Source organism: Myodes glareolus, chromosome 19 (genome assembly GCF_982192425.1).
Source record: "Myodes glareolus chromosome 19, mMyoGla1.1, whole genome shotgun sequence".
Classification (NCBI taxonomy): Eukaryota; Metazoa; Chordata; class Mammalia; order Rodentia; family Cricetidae; genus Myodes; species Myodes glareolus.
Window position 1 is genome coordinate 2,785,035 of NC_142044.1, and position 17,888 is coordinate 2,802,922.

Consider the following 17,888-nt stretch of genomic DNA (forward strand, 5'->3'; position numbering starts at 1 on the left):
GTTCTGTGGCCTTTGCACACCCACGTCCACACAAATAAGGAAATAGAATAAACATTTTAAATTCAGCATAAAACATTTGATGCAGATTTTGCATTATGCTCAGTATTACACAATCCAGAGGGTTTCCACATACTGGAGGCTGAAGAGGTCCAGCACACACTCTCTGTACATCAGGGACTGGACATCTTTTGGTGTCTGCAGAGTCCTGTGTCTGGTGGATGCAGAGGAACCGCTTCATCTGCTCTTGGGGAAAGCCAACAAAGAGTATTCCTAGATGCTTCTCACTCCACAGACCATCTTCTGGGGGCATCAGGTTTCACTGAACATAGCAGGGGGCGACAGCTTCGCCCTTCCTAGGACTAGGAAGAACAGGAGAGGACTCCCAGTAGGGGGTGGGAGCTAAGAGACAAGGCTGGGCCATGCCCCCCTTCCCAGATCTCCATATCTGAAGCAGCACTCATGAGGATTCTCCTTGACTACATCAAGGGAAACCAGTGTTTCTAACCCAGAGCTCAAATGGAACCTTATGACCATTCTAGACTAAGAAAAATCTGCTTTTTTAACTCGCACAGAGTACCTTTCAGAAATAACTTATTCCACATGATCCTGCTTTTTTTGGTGGTGGTGGTGGGGGAGCAGTGATCAAGTAAACTAACCTAGATTGTAAACTCTACTCCCATGTCTCATCAGCCTGAGATTGTGACTTACTGACATAATCTTAGCCTTAGTGTCCTCTGCTTTCTCCCCAGGGGAGGTACAACCCCACAACACCAAGTGGGACTGCCATCTGCCCTCTATACCCATACTGCTATGAGCCCAGAATCTCAGTGGTCAGGGTCCATTTGCAAGGTGCTGGTGGCACTCTGGAGGATTCCATGAGCAAAGTCTTCCCCGTGTGGCTCCACTCCCCATTATGACTGAAACCCACCTTGTCCTTCAGCTCCCACATAGGTGCTGTCCTCACAGCTTTCCCAGTAAAAAGGCCCTCAGTCCCCCACCCCTACCAGGCCGAAGGGGAAGGCAGCTGCTGTGGACCCAGCACAGCCAGAAGCTGTGCAGGCCACTGAGCAGGCCAGCTCCTGGTGAGCCTGAGTTTAAAGAGGAAACCAAACCCAAAGCCACCCTCCTGGGACTTTGGTGGGGAACACTTGCCTCTCTCTAACCTAATCAGTGTGTCCCTGTCATTGATGTTTACACAACCAAAGCTGGGGTTGAAGGGGAGCATTTGTTCGCGCCAGCTCCACTCTAAGAGAAGCACTCAGCTTGATAGGATTGGGAAAGATTAAAAATAACTCCTCCATCCTTGGCAGAGTTTGCATCCCTTTTGCAACACCCTATTTAGCATCTGGCTTCTCCCCACCAGGCAGCTCCTGCTGCTGCTGCCCTGGCAGGTTGGGACTCCCAGCCTGTGAGCACCTGCAGCCCAGAGTGCCTGCCTGGGGGCGGGGGGCTACTCTCTGCACATGGTTCCCTTTACAGGGGTACAGGAGGCTTAGACACAAAAGTCATATTAAAGCCATTTGCAAGGCTGCCAGAGGATCACTGTGATTTATGAAGTATGAAAGTTCACCATTTATGAATTCATGGAGAATGAGTTATTTCCCATGTTTTGCTCCAAAGAAGCTTATGACACCATCAGTTCTAGTGTGAGAGGAACTTTAGGGAAAGCAGGCGGCCCCACAAATGTTGAAAGTGGAACTCAAGGTCTCAATAGCTCCTTCCCTTTGTGTGTTGCAGGCTGGGTGGTGGGGTCTCTGGAGATCCTCGGCAGCCCCGCCAGCTTAGTGAGAAGCATTGGAAACGGGATCTCGGACTTCTTCAGGCTTCCATACGAGGGACTGACACGAGGCCCAGGGGCCTTTGTGAGCGGAGTTTCCCGAGGGACCACATCATTCGTCAAGCACATTTCCAAAGGTAACTGTGGAGTCCTCGTCAGTCTTTGTCTTGTCTTCCAAGTGTTCGAGCTTCTCAATTCTTTAGCCTCCAGCTTCTGAGGTGTGTTAGCTTGCTGTGAACGCCGGTCTTGTAGCAAAACTTGTGTATACTGCTCTGTGTTTTAAACAAGTCACTGCTTGCCTGTAATGTACAAAAATATTTCAGAAACTTGAGGATTTTAAACCTCTCACTGGGAATACTTGGATGGGCTCAACCATTATTCCATGCAATAAATATAGAAATATTGAAAGTATCCATGATTTCTGCTCAGCATCAGGAATCCTACACCAGTTGCCTCATCGTATTTTTGAAATGTCGATACAGTTGTCATAACTTTCTTAAGGCAGGACTCCATCCGATGAGGAGGCTCCCTGCTTACACAGTGCCATCTTGTGGTCCACACAGGTCACAGGCACGGAGGCTGAGCTGCTTCCCACCAGGAGAAGGTTTGCATTTCATCCAATGTTTGCTTGATATTTTGGTCAGGTTGGCAGTGACTGGGGAACTAACAAGGGCCATCTGAGTCCCCTTTTCTTCTCAGCAGGAGGCAGAGAAAACAGGGCAAAGGCCTTCTTGCCCATAAAAGGCATTTTACTGTAGACAATACCATAACTCTGTTATGAGTGGGCAGGTTACTGAAGTCTCTAGAAGGCCTCAGAAGAAGACTTAAGCTTGAAATATGAGAACCCATGATCCATAGAGAGGATGGGGGCTGTGGGAGGGGGATTGGCAAAAGAACAGCAAAAGCAATAAAAACAAAGTCCGTGGACAATGAAAGGGAGCCTCCCCCAGCCCCAGATCCCGGAGGCCTGGGAGCTAACTAGGGACTCACAGCTATGTGCCTGGTGGGCTTCATGCGCCTGCCACACAGGCTCTGAGGGCTCTTGTTTCTATTACAGTGTGACAACAGACACCTGCTAATTGAACCTCACCGGTAAACTTAGCATCCTGACTGGGTTTTACGTTTGTTCTAGCTGAACAAAATCTTGGGGGGGGGGCTCACGCATGTGTGCACACGTGCATGTGTGTGTGTGTGTACATGTGTATGTATGTGTGTGTGCACATGCACACATGTGTGCACATGTGTATTCTCCCACAGGTTGATGGTGGCTACAGAAATGGCATATGCCATTTCTTCTCCAATGGTGTCTTCCTTCTGGTTTTGCTGACTGCGATGCCCCTGCACTTGTTGTAGCGTTTGACTGAAGTTGTCTTTCTTAGGAAAACAGAATCATTGCTCTGATCCCTTTGTTGTCTTTTCTAGTAGTCAACATATTGATTACCAAAACTACACAAATTTTCTGTAGTAGTTATTTCCTCAGAATGCCAAATGGTAAGAGTTTGGTACCTCCCTTCTGTAAGACTGAAGCCATGGCTAGCTGTGGTCAGGCTTGCTGAGGACGATCCCAAGTCCAAAGCCAATCTAGCTTACGGAAGAGGAGAAGAGGAGGGAGGAGAAGACTGAATTCATAAAAAGACAAGTGATTTTAGCCCTACGGTGGGAACATTTCCTGGTAATCTATAAAACTAAGTGACATAACCTTAACAGGTAGAATGAGCTCAAAAAGGCAAATAGTCCAGGGATGTGGTCAGTAGAAGAATGCTTACCTAAGCAAGGCCACGGTTCAGTCTTCACTAGCACACATACACACGCACACACATACACATGTGCGCACACACGTACACACACACACACACACGTGCACACACTCACGCACATGCACAAGTAAATTTTAAAATTGGACCCCATGGAGGACTTGGAAAGTATCTCCCCAAGTCTCAACTTGGATTGGAAGGGTGTGGAGCTTTTAGCTGCATAGGGGTCTCTTCTCTGCCCCACTAGAGATGCTAGCATTTCTCTGCCATCGAGGAAGGACTCAAGTGCTGCTGGTATACTTTCTCCTTGTCCCACCCTACAACCTCCAGGGCTACCACCCAAAGTCCGCCATGTCTGTGACAAGTCAATCAACCCATGCTCTTGTGCCCTCAGGTACCTTGACATCCATCACCAACTTGGCCACCAGCCTGGCCCGAAATATGGACCGGCTCTCGCTGGATGAAGAGCACTATAACCGGCAGGAGGAGTGGCGGCGGCAGCTTCCTGAGAGCCTGGGCGAGGGACTGCGGCAGGGCCTGTCCAGGCTGGGCATCAGCCTGCTCGGTAAGGGACTGTGGCACTCCTGCCCATCTTCACCCAGCTCTGCAAGCTCTCCCGGGAATGGCCAAGGTGCCTTCTCCGTGGGAGTGGTTAGGAAGTTCATGACCTTTCAGAGGCAGAGCTGAGCCTAGAGAGGCTCACAGAGCCTGCAGTGCTTCTGTGGAGCATAGGATGGGACCAGTTCCAGTGAGCTGTGCTCCTTAACAGGGCTGTCCCAGGACTGCCTGGGAAGAGACTACCATTGCACAGTGCCTGTGCTCGTCCTTCCCTGCCTATCATGGGCTTGGTGTAAGGGCAAAGGACACCCCTGACACCTTCAGGAGTAGCCACAGCCATGCCACAGCATTCACCCCCATAATCATGCTGCGTGCTGTTGTCTGAGCAGAACTTGGGCAGTGTACACATGCCATGTAGACTGTGGTGAGGAGCCAGCTTCCCCTTCAATCTATTCATTTCAGATCGGCTCCTCTCAAAGCAATTGTTTGTCGAGGAGCCAGATGGTACAGTTGGAGGTGAAGATTGCTGTGGGTGTTTCAAAGTATCAAGTGTTTGAAAATAAGTTGCTTTGGAAAAATCTATAAAAAGGAAGCTTCAGAGCTAGAAACTTGCAGGGCGGGGTCTGGGATTTCCAAGGGTGCTCTGTGTTTATTTACTTACAAAGGACTCTAAAGCTGGACTGCTTGGCGCCCTGCCTCCCATGCATCCAAGGGAGTTTGCAGGGTGTGGGGATCAAAGCGACATGGAGGTGCAGAGCCCGGGGGAGGAGAGATGAGCCTGGAAGACCTCCTCCTCCCTTCATCCTGATCTCCACTCAGCTACTCACCCAGCAGCTCAGCGGGCCGAGGATGTGGGAGAAGCGGTAAAATGTTACAAGCACAGGTTGAATTACTGGAGATTATGTAAGCAGTAACAGTCAGTGGCGTGGGATTCTGTCGTTTGATAACGTTCAGAAGGGGACGCCAGTGCCCTGTGATGAGTGCTGGGCAAACCAGCAATCCAGTGGTCATGGGACTCCTCGGTGAGGGTGGAGGGTAGGGTGACAGTGGACAGAACTGTGTCCCTCAGGGCCCTGGACTGCAGGCTGTTACCCAAGTCCTTTCTTAGTGACCTTAGACAAGGTGTTCAGGGCTTTAGTCCTAGATGTCTGTAAACTGGAGCTGATACTGCAGTTACAAGAAACCATGAGCAGGCAGGGGCCACAGGGCACGTGTGGGGTAGACACAATTGTCGTGTTCTACAATTCAAGGGACTGTAAATATTGCCCTGACTTCAGAACAGCATTTGAGCAACTACAGGAATGTTGTTGGTTATCCTGGGGGCCTCACGGTGGCTATGTGGGGACTGGGGTTGTTTGAAGCTAGGAGTCACCTTTGCTGTGGCACAAGGGCTCCTTCACCTTCTCAGAGACCTGAGCTGTTTCCATCCTGGTCCTGACTCCCTTCTGACTCCAGAATGCTATACTCTTCCCACAAGGAAGCTCTGCCATCCACCAGCTTCCCTGTTCAAAGTTTACCCTCTGGCAGAAGGCTCTGCTGTGCTCCCCAGGTCTTCCTGTCCTCTGCCGTGCTGGCAATGGTAGTGGGCTCATGTCTGCATCTGAGGATGATTTGAGTGTCCACCCCACCCCTACCACCCAGTGCCAGCCAGCACTGGCCAGCTTGGGACCCCAGGAGCTCCAATCCCTATCGCCCCTCCCCCAAGAGCTATAGACATTTCTGGATTCCTCAGAGTTCACAGTGCACGGCTCCAGCTTGGTGAAGTGACTTCCTTTCCTCCAAGGGTTCCAGGATCTGTCTGTGCCACACAGAATATACAAGCTGTCCTCTAGTGCATGGCTCCAGAACATCAAAAATGTGCCAGGAGGAAGAGAAACAAGCCTCCTTGTCACCATTTCAAACTGATCCCCAGAAAGCGTTTGAAATTGCCACATGTAGCTCAGTGCTACTGTTGTATAATCATTGAAGCCCACAGCAGGGACTGAAATTCTAGCTTCTCAGACTTTCCCCTCTCTGCGGACTCAGCGCTGAGATATATTTACAGAGCACTTGAGGGCTGACCAAGTGCTTTCACACGTGTCATTGTGCGCCCCCTCAGCAGCCTTGGTGTTCGATTTTAAGTGGCTTTCTCCCCTTGTCACCTCCTCTCAGGGCTCCCCACTTAGAGCCAATCAGGACAGTAGAATGAACAGCTGAGAGCTCCAGGGGGAAACTGCATCTCCCCTACTGTGCCCCTTTTTTGCCTCCTTGGGGACACTGGAGTGCTGTGAAGCACTTGAAAGTCCAAGGACGTCTGAAGCTACTTCAGGCCATGCGGCTCCAAGTCAGTGAGGCCACCAGGGCTTTGGCACGAGCTTTAGTTTTACATTTGGGAACTGTGGGCCCTGCAAAATTGGCACTGGCTTTGTTTACACGTACCAAATTCACTTCACTTACCCAAAGTGCCACGCATGCTTCTGTGCCCTGGACCCAAGCTAGGAAATGCTGACCACTTCCACATCCAAGTCCTGCCTCTTCCGCTCGCCAAGGGTCCTATTGCCTAACTAAACTGATACAGTTGTCCTGGGTCTCACCCATCTTGGCACACTCTGGGAAGAGGCCGGCTGGGGCTTCCCTATGATAGGCAGGGTGGGGCAACAGAGGAGGTGCACTTAAGGAGGCCCTTGGACATCAGATCTGCTCCCAGCAGTTGGATTTTCAGTTAGCTGGGACTCGCAGAGTGACAGATTCAAGTTTAATTGCTTCCCAGTTTGCTCTTGGTTCTGTCAAGAAAAGCTGGCCCCAAGCTGGAATGCCAACTGCACTATGTGGGTGTCACTGGCAGGTACCCCAGCAGCATGGTGTCCTAGCTTAGGCCTACACCCCTGTTGTGAGTAGTAACAACAAAAGCTGCATTCTGTGAAAATCTGCCATCAAAACAGATGACAGTAAATGCCCTGTGGATTCCTGGAGTCACAGAAGAGAGAAGGAAGCACTGGGTAGTTCCATAGTTCCTTGCTTCTTCAGGACGGGCCTCCCACAGCTCAGAGTGCAGAAAAGGCTGCTCCCCTGCTGCCTAAGGCCTAGCACTGAGTCCGTGGGTGCCTCCCACCACCTCACTTCATCATATTACAGCTCTCCATGTGACCACCCACTCCACAGGCTGGTTGCCAACAGACAAATCTTGAGATCAGTTTCCACTACCTAAAACCTTAGGGCAGTTTGAGCATATGACAGTAAAGAACTTAGCAGTTGTGGGATTTGACTGGATCATACCTATGAAGAGGCCTCCTAAAGCCCCCAGGAGCTGCTTCCCTCTGCCAGGTTTACACACCAGGGGATGGCTATTCATATCAAAACAGCCTCTGTTCTCCAGGTCATTAGCACAAAACAGGGACCCTTGGCACCTGATGGTCAGTGAGTTCTGATGGCCCCTGAGCAATATGAAGGGTGGCTGCTGCTCACTGCAGTCTGGGACTGAACTGAAGACAAGTGACCTGCAACTCCTCTCTAACTGGCGGAACTTACACTTCATCTTGGAGTTCAGGGTTCCTACTTTTCTCTATCAAAACCACTGCAATTGGAGTCTTCAGTAAGTAGAAGAAAGTATGAGATCAGAAGGAGACAGAAGTGAACACCCCGTGTGGATGTTATCAGCTATAAAGGGCACAATCCTTGCCCAGGTTAGGTCTGGCACATGGAAGGGAAATGAGGAAAGATCCTAAAATGAGGCAAACACCTACACAACTCAGAGTCAACAGTTATAATGAAAACCAAACTGGGAAAAGGGCATTTTCACCTGAAACATTGGCAACAATTTGTGGCGTATTTGCAATTATTTATCCTAGCTATTAGGTGGAGGATTAAGGATCAGGAAGTCAAAGCCATCCTTGCTTCTGTAGTGATTTGGAAGCCAGTCTGGGCTACAAACCAGTTTCAAAACAGACTCCAGTCATTGGGTCTTCATTGCACTGCTCCCTGCCCCACCCCCACCCTGTGGCTACCTGCAGGACCTGCCCAGCCACCGACAGCACCAGCTGCCTAGGGTCCTGCCCAGCTCTTAGGACCAGCTGGAAGCTGTCATCTCCTCTCCATCCATCACTTATTTCCTTAGGTTTGGGTGGCTTTACCCTAAGCTGTCACCACCAGCAAATTCTTAGTTTGTCAATTCATAAGCTTAAATGTCTGTTAAAACCTAACGGCCTGGAGCCTATGAAGATATGACCTGAAGGAGCTAGTCTAGTCTTTTGTTTCAGTGCTCAGTGGAATACAGCTTGGAATTAGCAGGTCATTAACAGAGACCTGGAAATCTCCTTTTACCCAAGAGACTTTGAATTGTTGGCACATGGAATAATGGGATTTGACATGTACTGAAATTTCCACCAAGGGACTGTGCATTTGCAGTGCTTTTGCCAGATGTAAAGCAATCTCTCCTGAGCTAAGGAGCCCTCTGCTACATCATGGAAAGTCAGAACCTGTGAGGCCCTTCCTGACCTCATCACTGACCCCTGAAGGTAGAGGCCTATAAGCAAGAGCTGCAGAGGGATGCCTTTCATTTCTAACTGCCTTCAAGTTCAGTTAAAAGATGGTGGCTGCACTGGGAAGGCTGTGCAACCATTTGTGAAGCCAGTAATGTTTTCATGGCTGTTCCGAAGTCAAGAGTGTAGCCAAACCTCAGCTAAAGAAAGAAAGAATGTAGTTTTTTCAGTATGGAAAAGGAGAAATGAACCTGTTTGATAGAACAGTAAGCAAATAACCCAAACTCAGATCAAGGTCCAACCACTCAACAGTTGTGTGACCTTGGGAAAATTCCTTAACCTCACTGTGTTTGTTGGCTTTACTCATAGAATTGTGATGATTAAATGACCTAATATGGGTGGAGGCCTTTGTACAATTCATAATAAACACTCAATAGACTAGCTATAACAGAAATAATCTGTCAACAATTACTTTTATTAAGTAAAAATTAACAGTGATAATGTTGGATTATTAGAATAATTAAGTCAAGGGAGTGGTGAAACAGGCCAGCAAGAGTGGTTGCTGTGAAATCCTGAGTCGCTGGGTTGAATTCCCAGCATGTAGGTAAAGGAGCAGGGCATAACTACATGCAACCCCAGCAACAAAGGGTAGAGACAAGCACTGGGCAGCTAGTCTAGCCAAAATGAAGGGCAGGTGCATTAGAGGAAGACATCTGACACCTTCCTGTGACTTCCACAGGTACCTGTCCCCATCCCCACACAGAAAGGGGCTATGCAGGCTCTCAAGGCCACAATTTCTCCCCAGAATGTGTTACTTCTGCAGAGGCACATGGGTAACTGCTATGGGGTATTTGTACTGTGTCAGGTGTACTGCTGTGATAGAAAACTGAAAGGCCAATAGCTAAAGAGAGTAAGGCTGGAGTTACTAATGGAGAACTCTAGGAAGAAAGATGGGGTTGCCAACCAGACGCAAAGGAAGCAGGGTGGGCATTATGGAGGTAATGAGCTACGTGGAAGAACAGACATTAAAAATATGAGTTAATTTTAAGTTATAAGAACTAGTTGGGAACAAGCCTAAGCTAAGGCCAAGCTTTTATAATTAATAAGTCTCTGTCATTATTTGTGGCTGGTGGTTCCAATAAGAAAGTGTACTACAGATAACATTCCAAAGGAAGTTATTTTATTATTTTCTGAGACAGGGTTTCTCTGTAGCTTTGAAGTCTCAAGTTTCTAGATCCTGACTTGTGAACCAAACCCAATCTGAACGTAGTTTGAAGAAAATATCTACTGTAAATGTTCCTTGATATACTTAGATTGGTCAATAAAACGTTATAATGAGGGCAGAGATTCTTTTTCAGTCGAGGCTAAACTGAGTTCCAGATTGAGGTTTCCGTAATCGAAGACTTTAAGTCACTGTCCTCACTTGAGACCTTGTGTTATTTCAGGTGCAATTGCTGGAATAGTTGATCAGCCAATGCAGAACTTCCAGAAAACATCCGAGACCCAGGCTTCAGCAGGACGTAAGGCCAAGGGTGTCATCTCAGGTGTGGGGAAAGGAATCATGGGGGTCTTCACCAAACCCATCGGGGGAGCTGCAGAACTTGTGTCACAGACTGGCTATGGTAAGTAGGTTAAAAAAAAAAAACAAAACAGGCCAACTGAGATTCTATTGATAAACATTCCTGCTCAATTCTCTGAATCTAGTCTTTCACATGGGAAAGGGGTGAAAAACAAAATGGATAACTAGTAGCTATCTTTTTCATATCCTAATATGTTTATGTAGAGTATGACTGCTGCCAATTAGTAACATCAGTTACTAATTTCAAGCCCCCCTCTTTCAGTACACTTAACAGACTTTAATAAAGTCAGTCAGAAGTTTTGAACAGTATGGCAAAGAAAGAAATGTTTACTTTTCATATGATAAATTGGAACAAGCAGGTCAGGAAGACGTCTGTGCCTGTGACTATGGAGAGCAGGAGAAAGCATGCACACTCATCTTTGGGAGTCATCAGTGAGTGTCCTAGCCAATGACAGCAAAGACACATGGTATCCAGCTAAAATCCTTTTCCCCAAAGCAGATGCCAGGAGATTCAGGGCTTGTGGCAGTGCCAGGACATCTCCTAACTGTGCCTGTGTGCTGTGCATAACAAATGGTGTGAAAGAAAGCACTCTTGGCACAGCACATTAAAGTACCTTGCAGTAAACATGACTAGACTTACCTTTTTACTTAAACTTGATGGCATCCTTTTGGCCATGCAACAGGCAAGTTAACTGGCATTTCAGACCACAGGAGCGGCCACCCACTTGTCAGACAAGATATACTCTGTCTGCATCTGGCCAATCAGCAGGACACACTTCACTGCAGGCATCCTGTACCTCAGTTCTGACAGGGTACATACCCAGAGCATCCTTTGAGAGACCACACTAGCAGCCGAGCTTCTGCTCCCCTCTCCACTTCAGTCCACTCCCAGGGAAACTGACAGTACAAACTGCTACAACTCAGAGGTGGAAAGAAAGGTTACATTCCCCCTTACTTATTAAGAAAAAGTGTTCTTTTTGCTCCAGACCCGAGTGGGTTTTAATGCCATTGTCTCTTCCATGTTTCCCAGGCTTAGGAACTTATGTAAGAGCATCTCAGAGCAGGGCTTCACATGGCCTTTTTGGTTTCCGTCACTCTTGTAAAACTTTTACTACCACACTGAAGGTTTTACAAACCACTAACTCTTAGTCTAATGACTATGCCTCGTTTATAAACATTTACAAGCCCTCAGAAAGCACACACACTGTACCATCTTTGGTTCTGGAGAGTCTCTTTGGAGGCTTATGTGGCTGCTGCTGGGTGCCCTCATTTGGTACTGGCACCAGGGAAAGCATGTAATAAACCAGAGGCCCCAAGAGCACTCATAAATGTATACAGAATCTTGTTTAACAGCTGGATTAAGTCATTTAAATTTAAATAGTGCATCTAGGCAAACCACGTGCTTTTGTACATTTTTGGGTTTGTTTTTCAGCCAGTCATAACATATAGAAATATTGTATTAAGCAGCAAAGCCAAATAACAGTGACTTTTAAAACATTTAAGTTTTATATGACATATAAGATAATGTCAATGACCAGTTCTCTCAGGAGCATTATGCTTCCTCTAAGTTAGTGGTTCTCAACCTTCCTAATGCTATGACCCTTTAAAACAGTTCGTGTTGTGGTGACCCCCAGCGATAAAATTATTTTTGTTGCTACTTCATAACTAATTTTGCTACTACTATGAGTCGTAATTCAAGTATCTGTATTGTCTGATGGTCTTAGGTGACCCCTGTGGAAGCAGTGGTTTAATGGTTATCTATCTTACTCCCAAAGATGTGACCTCATTTTGAATCTAACATTTTATGGATAGCTATAAGGTAACATTACTGTAGAATACACAGAGCTCCTTTGCTTCTCTTACCACAGGTATTTTACATGGAGCTGGACTTTCTCAGCTTCCCAAACAACGGTATCAACCAAGAGATCTCCATGCTGACCAAGCTCCAAACAGCCATGTCAAATATGTCTGGTAAAATTCTTGAGCTATTTACTCAGTTAACATTTACACTGTGTGTTGACAGACCCTGGCTTGCTGTCTTGATAATGGGCATGTGTCTGGGGAGACCAAAGGAACAGCTGTTTTTGATACCAGCATCTTGGGCAGTTTTAGGGAAAGGATGGATGGAGAACTCTGCTCCACAGGCTGGGTATGGTAGAACATAATAGCTGTAAGAGGCTGAGGCAGGATTGTCAATTCAAAGCCAGCCTGGGCAACAGAAGGGACAAAAACAAATTTATCTGCTCTACTTGGATCTCTTAAGGATTAGGTCTGGTCCTGCAACAAAGATCAAAATTCCCTGGGGAATCAGAGTTCTAATTGGGGGTGTCATTTCTGATAGGAAAATAAATACCTAAATGAAGCATAAGAAAATCTCTTCTCTGGGAGCTGGTTCTACTGACCAGAATCAACTTGAGAACTGACAATATTTTTTAGCCAGCTGTAGCAAATACAGAAATACTGTAATATCAAGCTAAAGTTAATAGTGCACTCTGTCTTTGGGAAGGACTCACTTTTGGTTTTGAGGGGAACATGCCCGATCATTAATATACAGTGATAGCTGTTGTGACTGTCTTTCAGGCTGGCTCCTGACCACTTTCTTCCTTTTAAACAGGAAAATGCTTCAGTCTCTGGGCAGACCAGAAGTCCACATGGCTCTCGATGTGGTTCTGGTGAGGGGTTCAGGCCAGGAGCATGAAGGGTGCTTGCTGTTGACATCAGAAGTGCTCTTTGTCGTAAGCATCAGTGAAGACACACAACAACAGGCCTTCCCCATCACAGAGATCGACTGTGCACAGGACACCAAGCAAAACAACCTGCTCACTGTGCAGCTCAAGCAACCAAGAGTAGCCTGTGATGTGGAGGTACAGTCCCAAAAACAGGGCAACTGGGGCTAGCTTTCAAGGGGTTGAGCTGTAGCTTGATCACTGGTACTTAGGCATCTAGGAGACCAGGAGAGCCAGGGAGGATTGTAGAGGAGACAAGGTAGGCATTGTAGAAGGAACTAGGAAGGCCACATCCCCCTATGCATATGAACCCTTTTGAGGAGAGGAACAGGACCCTAAATGGATCCTGGCAATGCTCACCTAGAATGGTTGCTCAGGTAGAGCATCCGGAACACCAGGAGGCAGCAGTGAGCCCCACCTGAGCAGAGTGGCTCTGGCCTCCTGCAGTCCGACCTACAATAAGCAGATGCACCCACTGGGAAAGGGCTCTCTTCCTGTGTACCTCCCAGGTGATGGCCTGAGCCACACCCTAATTACTGATTTAGAAGATATAAGATAGAGATAGTAGTCCTTACTGGACATTGAAGACTGACAACCAAGGTTACAGAATCACCCCCAGCAGGACCTGCCCAATTCCTTCTTTGATGATATTTTTCCTGATACGGGATCCTGTCTCCCTCACATTATGTGGGTAGAATTATCTAGCAGATGAAAAGCAGCCAACCACAACATCTCCTAAGACCTCTCCTGTTTCTTGGACTGTCATCAGTCAGGCTTTAAGCTGGGGCTGGCACTAAGACCACACTGCTGCTTTCAGTTGATGACTTTCTGGGAATAAACAGGGGTTGGATGTCCAGGCTGACTTTATTAGATCTGCCAGAAATCTTCTGATCCAGTTGACAACAAAGCAGCAGTGATCTGGCTACAGAATTTGGCAAAAGACAGTAGCATTGTCTTCAAGTCCTCAGTCCTGGAGAAACCTCAAAGCCCCAAGAAATATCTATGACCAGTATTTTTCTTAGTTGGCATAGAATTATTTCAGATCTTCAGCTATCAGACTCATGTTGTACTGCTATCTAATTCTCATCCTCGTTTGCACTTCTGTTTGAGGATTGGGGCGTGAGACCTGTTGCTTTTATGGTAACCAATTGGCATGTGTAGAAGCTGAAGGCTAAGGCAATGAACTCAGCAAACTATGAGATGGGAGCATCAAGACCTACTGCTGTTGAGGGAAAAAGGAACGGCAGTCAGAGGCAGAAACACAAAGCAGTCCAAGACAGCCATGAAATAAGCAGGTTCACACGCCTCTACCTGGTACTGTGCAGGGAGCAGACACGCAGTGCTTCACGCTCCACATGTACTTCCTCTGTATTGCTTTGTGGTCTTCCCTTCACCACGTAACACTAACCCTCCCCAAAGGGAGAAAACTGGAGCTGCAAGACCAACGCCATCTGACCTAAGCCTGGTCAGGAAGCCTTCTGCTGTGAAAACCAAACGCAGTATCTCAAGCTCTATAAAGTGTCCTTTACCTTAGAGGCTAGAAACAAAACTCCTTTGAATTTTGGAAGGAATTAATTTGTAGATGACATCATTGAGCATATTCAAATATGGCAGGTTTTGGATTTTTTTTTAAATCAGCTTTGCTTTTCTTGGTTAAATGCAGTCATTTTTTAGGGATAATTGCTTAATATGCCTGGCACATTATTAAAATCTCCTAAGAGAGGCTCAAAATGAGTCAGGAGGTCAATTTATTCCTTGGCCAGGTTCCTTTCACAACACAGGCTTTCCTGCTGCTGTTCAGGAGGAGCAATTAAGCCTTTTGTATATTCCAAACTCTCCAGCTGAACTCTGGCCCCATCAATGATATCATCACAGCTCTGGCCTCTGCCTGGTGGTGCACAGCTTTCGTCTGTCAGTGAATCTTAAAGGCTTTCCTTTTCTTTCTCAGGCTGAAAAATATAAGACCAAACAATAACACAAGCCTTAATGTACTCCTCTGGCAGGCCCCTTTATTACCTGTTTTCTATAGCTTTTTACAACTTTTTATACTTTTAACTACTTCTTTTTCTGGGCCCTGTTTAAATTCTTTACATTACCACAACTCCGAGAACCAAAACACCCCTATTAAGATGTTTCTAATTCTTTCAGAATCCTTGCCAGTATTCAGGAGGTCTTACACACATACACAGATTCTACCGACCAGTGGTCAGCTCTGCCAATTCCCTACTCAACTTGATCTGCACACTAGATAACCGTGGGACTTTAGGATAAGAATTTATAGTCCTGACTGCCTTTGATGGGTGCTTCCTCAGACCGTCTCACTTAGGAACTTAGTAGTTTATCTATCTCAGTCCTTAGACTGTCTCACTTAGGAACTTGGTAGTTTATCTCTCTGTTCTTGAATTCCACTGAAGACAAGCCAGACTTTTATAAACTATAAATGTAGTTTGCATCCTCCCTTTTTGCCATAAAATTTTCCCCTTCCTCTGCCCAGCTTTTCTATTTTTTCTGGCTTTAAATCCTAGTATTTATAAAAGCAGAAAATGTTACAGTTCAAAAAGGTAGGAGTTTGTTTTGTAAAAATGCTCTGGTGTGGATGAAATCCTCGTCCCTGCCTTCTGACAAACTGAGGAGGCTCTGCGAACCAGGGCAACTTTTATTTTGGGATGCTGAGTTGCATACTTATTACATTTAAGCACAGGGGACTTTGCTTCTTTGCTCCTGGGCTGCTTGGTAAAAAGCAATGACAGATGTTAATGAGTACCATCCAATGGTTAACTTTAAACACGGGAACTGTATGCAAAATGAGCTGTTTATTCTAAGCAGGGTATATAGCCTCATGGAGATCTGGTTACACATGTAAATCTGCAGATATTGCTTTATCTCAGATGCCAACAGAATAGCTCACTAGATGACCTAGGAGACACTATGAACAAGTATACCCAGGAAAATAGTTTTGTTTTCAATGACTCACAAAGATTGGTGACCATTAACAAACCTGTGTTTCTGGACCGCAGACGGATGGTGCCCGGGAGAGACTGTCAGAGCAACAGTTCAACAGGCTCGTGGACTACATCGCAAAAACATCTTGTCACCTGGCCCCAAGCTGCTCGTCCATGCAAACAGCATGTTCTGTGGTCGCTGTGGAGCTGCCCCCTGCCACTGTCAGAACCTACCACTACTTAGCTGACCCCCACTCTGCTCAGGTCTTCGTTAGTAGGTTCACCATGGTAAAGAATAGAGCCCTGAGGAAAGGCTTCCCCTGAGTCCCTTCCTGAGTCCCCCTTAGGGCAGATGTTTGATTGCTGAGCAACAGAGGGTTCCCACATTCAACACGGACACGAGTCCAGCGTGTATAGTAGCAGGCATACTAACTGTGCAGGGATTTTATATAGTACCTTCTCCCCAGACCAAAAAGATAAAAGAAAAAGATACCCCTTCTTCAAGTTACAAAGAAAAAAAATTCAAGTGGGAGAGGAACAAAGGATCAGCAGAATCCTGTTTTTGTATTCTTACCATGTGTAGAAAACATTTTTTCTCTATGCCATCTGCTGAAATTGTCACTGTAATTTCAATATGTTAACGTTCTGCTATATAGTAAAATGTGGACAGGCCTTAGAATAGACACAAAATAAAACTCCACCACCCCTGTAATACCTAGAGTGTTGTTTCACTTGTTGAGTTTTTTCATTTAACTACAATACCATTCTTTTAGTAAAACTGATGTATATTAACTGCTCAGGTATATTTTGGAAAGCTATGTTTTACCAAGCTAAAAAGTAACATTTTGTGTCTACCGACAAGAACAGAACATAAAGAACAGAACATAATGCTTGTATGTTTATTTAGTTCCAGAATTCCTTAGTAAATGGAGTAAGTTAAGAACCCCAACATTGCCAAACCGTGGTGGCACACACCTTTGATCCCAGTACTTGGGAGGCACAGACAGGTGGATCTCTTGAGTTCGAGGCCAGTCTGGTCTACAGTGCGAGTTTCAGGACAGCCAGAGCTACACAGAGAAAACCTGTCTCCAACATTAAGGCTAACAATACCATCAGTCCAGGTAGTTCTCTATGTACTGACTTGATAAAGTGTGTAGGCAGTTCCTAAAGGCTGATAAGAATTATTTAACATCCAAGAAAGGTTTCGATGCAAGACCTGGAGACCAGCTGTCTCATCATCTGCTGATGGCATCTGTGCATGGGCCTGAAACGTGTTTCCTTCAGCTGAAAAGCGACAGTACGATCTTAAAGACCACCGAGCTCCAGCTCCCAAGTCGGCTGGGCACACACCCCACTACATCGCTACTACTGGAAAACAAAAGTGGACAATTCAAGCCAAACATGAAAATCGTCTCTGGATTAGTCTGTTACTCATTTAGGAAAGCAACATTTTTGTCAACCTCAAGAATAATTATTTTTAAGAATGTAAATATGTACTGAATCTTATATGGCTTAAGGTAATTTTACATATTGCTAAGAATTATATAAATAATAAAAGCCATTCCTGAATTACTGATCACTGGATAAATGTCTGTTTTGAGTTTTTAGTTCACAGGTTTTCACTGATACCTTACTTTAACACAGCTCACTCACCGAGTCTGCACAAGTTAAACAGGGTCAGGATAACTTCTATTAGACTTGCTTCCTCACTCTACACATGGGATACAGCGCAGTCCTAGAGCCCTTACTTGGGGTGCAAAAGGTCCTGGGCCCAATGTCTACCACCAAAACAACAACAGAACTAGGATTGCATTACTCAATACAATATAACTTTGTCACAACAACATCTATGGACAGAAATGTTCTAACAATACTTATGAGAAAAGTTTTATTTATCAGACTTCTTAGTGACCATCAGACATTACTCAGTACTATTAAGTGTTTTTCTAGATTACACACACATTTCCACTTCTCATCCATATTACAGCTCAGTAATAAAAGCAATTCTTCTAACAGTGTGTCAATAACCTATTCTTTCTGGTGACAGCAGCACCACCAAACAGTTTCAAGGAAATCCAAGGACAGATTTTCTGTA

The 17,888-nt window shown here is 46.0% G+C and overlaps 1 protein-coding gene across 4 annotated transcripts in view; it reads left to right on the forward strand.

The window, feature by feature from the left end:
- Vps13b (vacuolar protein sorting 13 homolog B) overlaps positions 1-17,381 on the forward strand; it is a 513,205-nt gene extending 495,824 nt beyond the window's left edge. For all 4 annotated transcript variants that reach the window (XM_085679117.2, XM_085679115.2, XM_085679119.2 and 1 more), the window contains exons 57-62: positions 1,738-1,914; positions 3,926-4,096; positions 9,992-10,168; positions 11,994-12,096; positions 12,740-12,989; positions 15,869-17,381. In XM_085679117.2, coding sequence (XP_085535243.2) covers positions 1,738-1,914; positions 3,926-4,096; positions 9,992-10,168; positions 11,994-12,096; positions 12,740-12,989; positions 15,869-16,117 — 1,127 coding nt within the window. In that variant the 3' untranslated portion in view covers positions 16,118-17,381. The remainder of the gene's footprint in view (positions 1-1,737; positions 1,915-3,925; positions 4,097-9,991; positions 10,169-11,993; positions 12,097-12,739; positions 12,990-15,868) is intronic.
- Positions 17,382-17,888: the final 507 nt, after the last annotated feature.